The sequence below is a fragment of the Salarias fasciatus genome, assembly GCF_902148845.1.
Source record: "Salarias fasciatus chromosome 7 unlocalized genomic scaffold, fSalaFa1.1 super_scaffold_4, whole genome shotgun sequence".
Classification (NCBI taxonomy): Eukaryota; Metazoa; Chordata; class Actinopteri; order Blenniiformes; family Blenniidae; genus Salarias; species Salarias fasciatus.
The window spans coordinates 654,336-667,151 of NW_021941229.1; the positions used below are offsets into that span (position 1 = coordinate 654,336).

At 54.4% G+C, this 12,816-nt stretch overlaps 1 protein-coding gene across 1 annotated transcript; it reads right to left on the minus strand.

Annotated features, from left to right (window-relative positions):
• Positions 1-1,897: 1,897 nt before the first annotated feature.
• On the minus strand, positions 1,898-11,693 carry LOC115382998 (E3 ubiquitin-protein ligase RNF165). The gene is given in 9 exon segments (XM_075410405.1): positions 1,898-2,035; positions 2,276-2,373; positions 2,434-2,526; positions 2,609-2,713; positions 2,884-2,995; positions 3,901-4,026; positions 4,293-4,439; positions 4,441-4,546; positions 11,616-11,693. Coding segments are annotated over 9 exon segments (966 nt in total). The 5' UTR covers positions 11,677-11,693; the 3' UTR covers positions 1,898-1,917.
• Positions 11,694-12,816: the final 1,123 nt, after the last annotated feature.

Genomic DNA, 12,816 nt, shown 5'->3' on the forward strand with positions numbered 1-12,816 from the left:
GTCAGACGGAACAGCGGAGGACTGCTGCCTGCTCCACAAAGGTGGTTTTCAACACGTAATATTAGTTTGGTGTCAGACGTGTAAAAGCAGTGCAGGTTGCTGAGGTGTGTGTCTGCCTCTCACACCAGCCTCTGCAGCTGCAGCTTCACCCAACAGCCTTTTCTGGTGACACTTTAAACTACAGCTGTACTGTGGCAGCCTGTCTGCAGAACGCTGTTTTGGATTTGCCTCTCAAAGTGGAGCGTCCAATCAAACGGCGGAAAAAGTAACTTTTGAAATGTTGCTGCTGCACACAGAGCAGTCTTCTGCTCCAGTGTCAGGACTCCCAGTCCAGGCTCTCCTGGTCCTGGTCCTGGTCCCAGTCCAGGCTCTCCTGGTCCTGGTCCTGGTCCCAGTCCAGGCTCTCCTGGTCCTGGTCCTGGTCCTGGTCCCAGTCCAGGCTCTCCTGGTCCTGGTCCTGGTCCCAGTCCAGACTCTCCTGGTCCTGGTCCCACTCCCACAGAACTAAGGTGTGTATGCAGACCGAGCCTGGTCACTCAGCCTGAAACAGAAGCAGGAGTCCTGCTGCCTCCTGACCGCCGGCTACGCGTCGCCACCGCAGCGGCGCCTGCTGTCTGTGTGCACTCCACCCCACCGCACCACCTTTACACATGTTTGAGCCACACAGCAGAGCAACCAGCAGGGCAACCAGCAGGGCAACCAGCAGGGCAACCAGCAGAGCAACCAGCAGAGCAACCAGCAGGGCAACCAGCAGGGCAACCAGCAGAGCAACCAGCAGGGAGGTCTGACAGCAGCCGGCTCCTCTACAGCTGAAACACACACACACACACACACACACACACACACACACGCACACACACACCCGTGCCCCCCAGAGCAGCGAGTGTTCTGTCCTCAGCCTTCTGTTGTTTGAGCGCTCCAGTGGCCATGTTAGGAACCTGGACTGAAATGAACGAGCCTCCAACACACACACACACACACACACACACACACACACACACACGCACACACACACACACACACACACACACACACAAACACACATTCACGAAGGTGTGCAGATACAAAGTTCCAAAATTCATTTTGGCAAAACACTTCCTAAGACGTGAAGCGATGTTGTGCGATGCGGCGTGGCGTGAAGCGATGTTGTGCGATGCGGCGTGGCGTGAAGCGATGTTGTGCGATGCGGCGTGGCGTGAAGCCATGTTGTGCGATGCGGCGTGGCGTGAAGCCATGTTGTGCGATGCGGCGTGGCGTGATGCGATGTTGTGCGATGCGGCATGGCGGACCCTCGCTTGTTGGTTGCTTCTAATCTACTACGACCACAAATGATCTTCAGGTAAACATGGCGGCACAGGACATTGGGTCATGGCTTTGCGCACAGGCTACACCGGGTTGCCCTACAGTACGACGCCAGCACAGCAACAGCAACACTGACGAGCAGCTACAGTAAACCCTGTGAGTGTGTTTTGGGTCCCTGGCGTCCGGGCGGATGTGCTTCTACGCCAAGAGAGCGCCGCGCCGCCTCTTGGCGGGCCGGCGGTCCGGCTTGGCTCAGTACAGCGTGGAGTCAGGAGGTCTGGAGACATTTGGCACGGCTCCCGACAGGAGGGGTGGAGGAGGAGGGTGGAGGGGGGAGGAGGAGGGAGGAGGGTGGAGGAGGGAGGAGGAGGGAGGAGGGTGGAGGAGGGAGGAGGGAGGAGGAGGGAGGAGGAGGGAGGAGGGTGGAGGGAGGTGTGGAGGGAGGAGGGAGGTGGTGGAGGAGGGTGGAGGAGGGAGGTGGTGGAGGGAGGTGGTGGTGGAGGGAGGAGGAGGGTGGAGGGAGGAGGGAGGTGGTGGAGGAGGGTGGAGGAGGGTGGAGGAGGGTGGAGGAGGGTGGAGGGTGGAGGTGGTGGAGCCGGACTGGCTCAGAGCTCATCAGCTGTCGGGGCTCAGCTGGGTCTCGATGTCGACCCTACAGATCGGGCACTTCCTGCTGGTGGCCAGCCATTGGTCCACACAGCCCTTGTGGAAGAGGTGCATGCAGGGTAATCTCCTGGGGGGAGGGGGGGGGGGGGAGAGAGAGAGAGAGAGAGAGAGAGACAGGGGGTTAGTAGAAATAAAGGATCTTCACGTTCGAAGAAATGTAAATGGAGCAGTGGGTATTGACGGAGGCTTTAACATCGCCCCTGTGGCCTGCACTAAGGCCTTTACCGAGGGCCTTTGAGCAAAGCCTGACTTCTGCCAGTACTTCCTGAAAGGCTCAGTGGACCAGTAAGAGTTTTCTGTTCCTAACCTGACGTCCTCCCCGTCCTCCAGCAGGGACAGACAGATGGTGCACTTCTCGTCCACGTCCGCCTCCCCCTCCTGGGCGGCTCTCTGCAGGGGCTTCCTCTGTTGGTGGAGGGCAGCGTCAGCTCCGGGGAGGCGGGTCTTGGCTGCGTCTGGTCTTACCTTCTTGTATTTGTGGGGGAAGGTGAATCTCTCGATGGTGGTCTGGACGGCGGCCCGGCTCCCCTGGAGCCGGTCCTCCAGCTGCAGCAGCTCCTGCAGGTCAGTCAGTACATGTACTGAATAAATGTCTCCACCACCTGCTGACGGGACAGACGACGCAGAGACTGAGCTTTACCTGGTAGCTTTCCCTCACAGCGGCGGCAGTCCTGGAAGGATTCAGGCTCTGCAGGGCCAGCAGGTGCAGCTGGGGGTACGGGTAGTTCCTGATTTCATGCACAACCTGCTAAAGCAGAGGTCTGAGTCATATCGGTGTTGTAAAAGGCTGCAGCCATTTTCCCTGCAAAGGTAGAAACAAAACCCGGAAGGCAGCGCCGGCATCCTGGTGATACTGGCGTGAGGCGAGCAGAGGAGATCAGAGGATGAAACCCGCCGAGTGTGTGACCGACGCACCGGCTGTGTGGAGGAGGCGGTCCTGGGGAGGCGGTGCAGCCGAGGAGAGGCCAGGTACTGCTGGTACTGCAGCTGGTGCTGCTGGGGGGGCGCCGCGTCCACGCTGAGGTCCCTGCAGGGGGACAGGCCCGCCGTCAAAGAGGCGACAGTCACCGCAACAACAGGCCAACTGGCTGTCCTGTCCACATGACCGAGTTCTCCCGTGGTAACGGGGACCTGGACGGAGTGTGTTGTTCTCCAGTGTTTAGAGTGTGTTGTTCTCCAGTGTTTAGAGTGTGTTGTTCTCCAGTGTTTAGAGTGTGTTGTTCTCCAGTGTTTAGAGTGTGTTGTTCTCCAGTGTTTAGAGTGTGTTGTTCTCCAGTGTTTAGAGTGTGTTGTTCTCCAGTGTTTAGAGTGTGTTGTTCTCCAGTGTTTAGAGTGTGTTGTTCTCCAGTGTTTAGAGTGTGTTGTTCTCCAGTGTGTAGAGTGTGTTGTTCTCCAGTGTTTAGAGTGTGTTGTTCTCCAGTGTTTAGAGTGTGTTGTTCTCCAGTGTTTAGAGTGTGTTGTTCTCCAGTGTTTAGAGTGTGTTGTTCTCCAGTGTTTAGAGTGTGTTGTTCTCCAGTGTTTAGAGTGTGTTGTTCTCCAGTGTTTAGAGTGTGTTGTTCTCCAGTGTTTAGAGTGTGTTGTTCTCCAGTGTTTAGAGTGTGTTGTTCTCCAGTGTTTAGAGTGTGTTGTTCTCCAGTGTTTAGAGTGTGTTGTTCTCCAGTGTTTAGAGTGTGTTGTTCTCCAGTGTTTAGAGTGTGTTGTTCTCCAGTGTGTAGAGTGTGTTGTTCTCCGTGTTCTCCGTGTTTAGAGTGTGTTGTTCTCCGTGTTCTCCAGTGTTAGCGTTAGAGTTATTGTTGTGTTCTCTGTGGTTTCATCACAGAAACAACCAACAGCACCAGCTAGTGGACGGAGAGGGTCTCCTGAAGGTTTTGGTGTGAGGATCCGTCTTTTCAGAACGGGAGGTGTTTTGTCTGGGAGTGGGCGGAGACTCACCAGTCGGTGCCTTCGGCCAGGTACCGGGGCTGCTGGCTCATGGGCTGGGGCAGGTGGGGAGGGCTGGAGAACTCGTATCCTGAGCGCAGCCGGTGAGGGCTCAGAGCGATACGATCCTGTGTTCTTCTGCAATCGGTTTGAGAACAAAGCGTTGCTCTGTGAGTCTGGATGATCTGGGCCTTCAGCGGAACTCGGAGCTCAGAACAAACCAGCTTCCTCTGGGTTCAGGGCCGACGATGTAAACAAGCCAAAAGCAGCAGCTTCACACAGGGAATTTACTGTTGTAGCAGCAGGAACCCCTGACCTCCTGACCCCTGCGACCCCCTCCGACCGGAGACAGGGACGGTTTATGCAGAGTGTCTGCTGGCCGGTGTGACGGGGGGCGGTCCTACCTGGGCTGGGGGGGCGCCCTGCGGCGCTGCGCCTCCAGCAGCTGCCGCTGGACGAGGTACTGCTGCTGCAAGGCCTGAGGTAGGAGCTGGGGGGGCGGGGCCAGCGCCGCCGGGGGGGGGCCGCCGGGGGGGCCGCCGGGGGGCCGGGCCCGTCTGCGGGGGGAACTCGGCCGGGACGGGCGTCTGCGGAGCGCCCGGCTGGACGAGTCTGCAGGAGGCAGCATGGCTGTGGTGGTGCCTGGAGAAGTGAGCTCCTGCAGGGAGGACGCACAACTGAGCCAGCAACCAGCACCGCAACGCAACACGACACCACGCTACACAAAACTACACAACACGGCACCACACTACACAACACCACACCACACGACGCAACACGACACAAAACTACACAACACGGCACCACACTACACGACACCACACCACACGACGCAACACTACACAAAACTACACAACACGGCACCACACTACACAACACGGCACCACACTACACGACACGACACCACACGACGCAACACGACACAAAACTACACAACACGACACCACACTACACAACGCAACACCACACGACGCAACACGACACAACACGACACCACACTACACAAAACTACACAACACGGCACCACACTACACGACACCACACCACACGACGCAACACGACACAAAACTACACAACACGACACCACACTACACAACGCAACACCACACGACGCAACACGACACAACACGACACCACACTACACAAAACTACACAACACGGCACCACACTACACGACACCACACCACACGACGCAACACGACACAAAACTACACAACACGACACCACACGACGCAACACGACACCACGCTACACAAAACTACACAACACGGCACCACACTACACAACACCACACCACACGACGCAACACTACACAAAACTACACAACACGGCACCACACTACACAACACCACACCACACGACGCAAAACTACACAAAACTACACAACACGACACCACACTACACGACACGACACCACACGACGCAAAACTACACAACACGACACCACACTACACAACACGACACCACACTACACAAAACTACACAACACGGCACCACACTACACGACACCACACCACACGACGCAACACGACACAAAACTACACAACACGGCACCACACTACACAACACCACACCACACGACGCAACACGACACAAAACTACACAACACGGCACCACACTACACAACACCACACCACACGACGCAACACGACACAAAACTACACAACACGGCACCACACTACACGACACGACACCACACGACGCAACACGACACAAAACTACACAACACGGCACCACACTACACGACACGACACCACACGACGCAAAACTACACAACACGACACCACACTACACAACACGACACCACACTACACAAAACTACGCAACACGACACCACACTACGCAACACTACACAACACGACACAAAACTACACAACACGACACCACACTACGCAACACTACACAACACGACACAAAACTACACAACACGACACCACACTACGCAACACTACACAACACCACACTACACAACACTACACAACACGACACAAAACTACACAACACGACACCACACGGCACCACACTACGCAACACGACACAACACAGCACCACACTACACAACACGACACCACACGACACCACACTATGCAACACGACACAACACAGCACCACACTACACAACACGACACCACACGGCACCACACTACGCAACACGACACAACACAGCACCACACTACACAACACGACACCACACGACACCACACTATGCAACACGACACAACACAGCACCACACTACACAACACGACACCACACGGCACCACACTACGCAACACGACACAACACAGCACCACACTACACAACACGACACCACACGACACCACACTATGCAACACGACACAACACAGCACCACACTACACAACACGACACCACACGACACCACACTATGCAACACGACACCACACTACACAACACGACACCACACTACACAACACGACACAACACAACACCACACTACGCAACACGACACAAAACTACTACACAACACGACACCACACTACGCAACACGACACAAAACTACTACACAACACGACACCACACTACGCAACACGACACAACATGACACCACACTACACAACACTACACAACATGACACAACACGGCACCACACTACGCAACACGACACAACACTACACAACACGACACCACACTACGCAACATGACAACACGACACAACATTACACAACACAACACCACACTACGCAACACGACACAAAACTACACAACACAACACCACACTACGCAACACTACACAACACTACACAACACCAAATTACACAACACCACAGTACACTACACAACATTACACCACACTACACAACACTACACCGCACTACACAACACGACACCACAGTACACAACACCACAGTACACTACACAACATTACACCACACTACACATTACACCACACTACACAACATTACACCACACTACACATTACACCACACTACACAACATGACACCACAGTACACAACACGACACAACACGACACCACACTACGCAACACGACACCACACTACGCAACACTACACAACACGACACAAAACTACACAACACGACACAAAACTACACAACACGACACCACACTACACAAAAGTACACAGCACTACACCACACCACACAACAGTACACAACCAACCAACCGATCAATCGGTCTTTATTTATACAGCACTTTTCAATATTCATGAAAAAACAACTCAAAGTGCTGAACAGTATAAAAACAAAACCTTACCATCACTCACGTGCACACGCTCAAACACAGACACCCAGGAGTACACGCACACACACACATACAAACAGACACAACTCCCAGCTTGTTTCAAACGACATGGGAGATATGGCACTGAGCATCATGGGAAACTCCACCAGTGGGGCCGCCCACACCGGGAGAAGTCAAAGGTCAGAACTGCTGGGGCTCCAGTGCCCGACCCCCAACCTGCCAGACCAAGACTTCTGTCAAGGTTCTGTTGGGGTTCTGTCAGGGTTTTTGTCCGGGTTCTGTTGGGGTTCTGTCAGGGTTTGGTCCGGGTTCTGTTGAGGTTCTGTCAGGTTTCTGTTGGGGTTCTGTCAGGGTTTGGTCCGGGTTCTGTTGGGGTTCTGTCAGGGTTCTGTTGGGGTTCTGTCAGGTTTCTGTTGGGGTTCTGTCAGGGTTTGGTCCGGGTTCTGTTGGGGTTCTGTCAGGTTTCTGTTGGGGTTCTGTCAGGGTTTGGTCCGGGTTCTGTTGGGGTTCTGTCAGGGTTTGGTCCGGGTTCTGTTGGGGTTCTGTCAGGTTTCTGTTGGGGTTCTGTCAGGTTTCTGTTGGGGTTCTGTCAGGGTTTGGTCCGGGTTCTGTTGGGGTTCTGTCAGGTTTCTGTTGGGGTTCTGTCAGGGTTTGGTCCGGGTTCTGTTGGGGTTCTGTCAGGTTTCTGTTGGGGTTCTGTCAGGGTTTGGTCCGGGTTCTGTTGAGGTTCTGTCAGGTTTCTGTTGGGGTTCTGTCAGTGTTTGGTTCTGTTCAACACACATCAGGAATTTGAAATGTTTACAGTTTGCTTGGTGGTTTGTTGGGCCAGACTGGAGCCTCTTGCGAGCCCGTTTTTTGGCCCACAGGCCTCATGTTTAACATCCCTGAACTACAGGGACATTCGTCATGTCTGTCGTCGTGTCTTTAAATGTCAGACATGGTGATGACAGTGGAGAAGAGACTGAAGACACACTCCAGTGAACGTCCTGGTTCCATGCTGTTTCCTGTTCAGCTGGAGGAGATTCGGTCCTCCACGTCGTTTCTGAGTCTCCCTGCATCCAGCAGTGAGCGATAACCCCACCACACACTGAGAACCACAGACTGGACTGTGGCGTGCTGAAGTGCAAATCATATTCCTTAACAAAAGATTTATTCTTAACAGCGGCAAACAACACATTCACAAATGGAACAAGGCTATTTTAAGGCTATTTGAAACATGAAAATAAGTAAGTGCACTGTCTCTTATTTAGCAGTATAATAAAATACATAAATTCTGAAAAGAAATTAAGTCACAACTGGACTATTAGCACCATTTATAATCCTCCTTTGCATTAAAACACAGGCTGCCTGTAAACGACTAACGGATGTGTCCACAAACCGAACTAAAACATCCATCCATGGTGGTCCTCACTGCAAAGTGTGAGACTTCTCTATTTTTGTTTAAAAATATGAGCACTTTATAGCCCCTCTATACCCCTGTCCCTCAACCACATGTACTGGCAGCATGTCTGCAGTGACCATGTCCCATAATGCCCTCTGCCCTCCTGGAGTCACTCGCCGTCCCGACGCTGCGGTGACTGACAGCTCCTCGCTCCTCGCAGCTCGGCTGAATGTCACGTATTGAGGTGATAATTTGGAGAATTTGTACTTTAAAATACTTCCACAGATTGTGCATTCGGCGTCTTTGTCGTCATGAACCAACTGAAAGTGGCTCCATACCGAACTCCGTCTCCGCCTCCATCCTGCCAGCTCGCCGCTTCTCATCTGTCTTGTTGCTTCTTCTTCTAATTGAAGGCAGACTCGGTGCCTCGCGGCACATTGCTGCCTCTCTTGGTGAAGTCCAATATTGCAGCAACAGTTAAGTCCTTAGCAGACGCCGGCTTCTTCCGTGTTCACGCATGTGTCAAGGACGTCTGGCGTCAAGCGCGCCCTCATGTGGGCGTGCAGGGAATTACAGGTTCAAAACGCAATTAATTGCAAGTAATTTATTTTAATCGAGTCATTTCTTATCGACAGTTAATCGATAATTGATTCATTGTTTGCATCCCTGCTGTCAAGTCTCCTGGATTAGCAAATAAAATGTGTATTTCCAAATATTTCACTGACCTAACCTGCCAGATCCCTGACTCTACCACAGCTCAGGACGCTAACACCAGTGAACTCCAATGAGTGAGGTGGAGGGTCCAGGGGGTCCGGGGGGGGCCTGGGGGTCCGGGGTCTGGACTGGGAGATGACAGTCAGGAGCAGAACCATGCTGGTGTTTGTTTCCTGGATGAAGCGGAGGGACGCACCGATACCAGGCTGGAAAAGACGCCTGCAGCCTCAGCCCCGGGCCGGCGCCGCGGTCCGTCCCAACAAACCACTCCTCCTTCAAATCCAGGCTTCAACAGCCCTCATCAGAAAGACACTCAAGATGTTTCAATCACAGTTTAGAATGGAAATCATTTAGACTATTTCAGCTGTTTTTTTTCTGGTTTCAGCAGATTCTCCGTTTTTACAGCATCTTTCCAACAATTGTGACTGCTTGAGCATTTTGTAAACGCAGCTGTGCAGCTTCCCCATCTCCAGGCTCGTTCCTCTCGTTCATTCTCTTCATTTCACTTGGTTTTTGGCACCTGTCCTGTTTCTGTTGGGTTTAGCTATTTTTTGTCATTTCAGGAAGATTTTTTGTTAAGTTATTATTGTTGGGCTGAGAGCTGGTCCGGAGCATCAGTCAGCCTTGAGCTTCGTCATGCTCTGTGACGAGGCTCGTCCTCTCTCGTCTCCTGCCAGGCCACGCCGCCAACGCTGCTCGCCGCTGTGGAGCTTTTTCTAGAATCAGACCCGGTATCGGCATCGGTATCAGTGCGCCCCTCATTAACAGGACAGTTTGGCCTGAACTGGGAGGTAAAGCAGGAAACTGTGAGAAATGAGAGCAGACGATGTGGAGGGAGGAGGGAGGAGGGAGGAGGGAGGAGGGAGGAGGGAGGAGGGAGGAGGGAGGACACATGGGAGATCAGCAAAAAGCACACTGAGGGTTAAGGAGAAAACTAGTCTTTATTGGAAAATATTAGTATGAGTGGCAGTGAGTGATAATAAAGGGAATGTAAGCAGAATAACACCATGCACACACAGGCCTGACATGCTCTCTCAGGCTGACAGAACAGAAGCAGCATCCGGCCAGTGGAAGTCTGCTTACAAACTGTACATCGGAGTCTGCACACGCCAAAGCGTTTCAAAAAACGACCGTGCATTACCACTCTGACACAAGAACATGAGGCAGGAAACCACAACCAAAGAATAAAGACATTTTGAATCCAGAAGGATTTCTACAGCAGAGCAGGAGCAACATCCCTGCAGAGTGGACAGCATTCCGGAGGAGCTGAGGACCGACCGGAGCAGGGCCGGGAGGCGGGAGGCGCTTTGGCCTTTATCGATTTCTTTTAGTGCGATCAATTCAACATGAAGACGAGCAGAGGACCATCCGGGGCGAAAGGAGCGAAATGAGGAGCAACTCCCGCCCTAATTCCAGTGACTGGGATCACATGTGGGAGGAGCTCGACTGAGCCTGGCTGGAATCGAACCGGGGTTCAATGTATCCACTTTACAGAGACTTCACAGCAGAACGTCGTCTATCCACAGGGACTGGGAGGACCACGACGAGCCGTCCAGTCTTTACACACCACAACGGGTCACTGAGCAGCACCATGCCAGTCCGTCCAGACCCCCTGCTGTCTGCTGCACCGGGACACGCTATGAGCGCGAGCTCGGGGTTGCTCTAATGCCAGCGTCGTCTTCGCATGGAAAGGAAATGAGGAAGAAGGGTTGACAATACAGCGAGCTGCAGGGAGACAGGCGGCGGCGGCAGACAGCAGCAGATGATCAGTAGCTACACAATGAGGGACAAAGGTCTGAGAGATGCGGAATGCGGAGCCAGCCTCGGCGCTACGGAACAGGAAGAAGAACAGATAAAGCAGAATGAAGTCACTGGTGCCACGGCGAGGCGCCTGTCTGTCACTTTACCACTGCTGTAGGTACAGAACCAGCTCAGACCGCCTGCTGCCGCACCTGCACCGATGCACTGAGGACTAGTCCATGTTCTTGTTAAAAAAGAAGAAGAATTACAAGCTGTGGGTGTAATTTCATTTACTGTGAGAGAAGCTGCAGGGGGGGGTTATCCTGGGTGGTGTGGGGCTGGACATGGGCTGGATGGGCTGGATGGGGGGTCTGGATGTGGAGCTGGATGGGGTCTGGATGGGGTCTGGATGGGGTCTGGATGGGGTCTGGATGGGGGCTGGATGGGGGCTGGATGGGGGCTGGATGGGGTCTGGATGGGGGCTGGTTGGGGGCTGGATGGGGTCTGGATGGGGGCTGGATGGGGTCTGGATGGGGTCTGGATGGGGGCTGGATGGGGGCTGGATGGGGGGGCTCTGGCGGGGCTAGCAGCGTGGTTCAGCTAGCAGGTGTCCGCTCTGCTCAGCGCTCCGGTAAAGAGAGAGAGGCGGCGGGAAGGGCGAGCGGCTCGTACCTCTGTTCCGGACCGAGCTGAAGACGGGCAGAACCAGGTATCCCACGTGAACCAGAACCATCCCGGGTCCCGCTCCTTTGTTGTGGCAGCCGGTCCGACAGATGGTCCATGGAAATGATCAGCTGCCAACCGACGACCGGCTGCTGCCGCACACACACGCGGCCGCCAGCCAATCAGCGGCCCGGACCGAGCGGGAGCTCAGCCAATGGGGAGAGCGCAGGGGCGGGCCAGGCGCGGACGCCCCGCCCCGTTACGGCGTCAGCCTGGAGATCATGTGAGGTCCTCAGAAGTGACGGATTCACCGAGACCAGGTCTGAGTGACGAGACCCTGCACGAGGCAGGGCGGGAAATGTCCCGCGGCTCTGACCAGATGGAGGGAGGAGGGAGGGAGGGAGAGAGGATGGAGAGAAGGTAGAGGGAGGGATGGAGGGAGGATAGAGGGAGGGAGAGAGGATGGAGAGAAGATGGAGGGAGGGATGGAGGGAGGATGGAGGGAGGGAGAGAGGATGGAGAGAAGATAGAGGGAGGGAGGATGGAGAGAAGATGGAGGGAGGGAGGATGGAGAGAAGATAGAGGGAGGGATGGAGGGAGGATGGAGGGAGGGAGAGAGGATGGAGAGAAGATGGAGGGAGGGAGGGAGGATGGAGAGAAGATAGAGGGAGGGTGGATGGAGGGAGGGAGGGAGGATGGAGAGAAGATAGAGGGAGGGGTGGAGGGAGGATGGAGGGAGGGAGAGAGGATGGAGAGAAGATGGAGGGAGGGAGAGAGGATGGAGAGAAGATGGAGGGAGGGATGGAGGGAGGATGGAGGGAGGGAGAGAGGATGGAGAGAAGATGGAGGGAGGGGTGGAGGGAGGGAGGGAGGGAGGATGGAGAGAAGATAGAGGGAGGGGTGGAGGGAGGGATGGATGATGGATGAGGGAGAGAGGATGGAGAGAAGATAGAGGGAGGGATGGAGGGAGGATGGAGGGAGGGAGAGAGGATGGAGAGAAGATAGAGGGAGGGAGGATGGAGAGAAGATAGAGGGAGGGATGGAGGGAGGATGGAGGGAGGAATGGAGGATGGAGGGAGGGATGAGGGAGGATAGAGGGAGGGAGAGAGGATAGAGAGAAGATGGAGGGAGGGAGGGAGGATGGAACCATGATGGCTGGAGAGAGGGAAGAATGGAGGAAAGGATGATGCAGGGAGGGATGGAAGGAGGA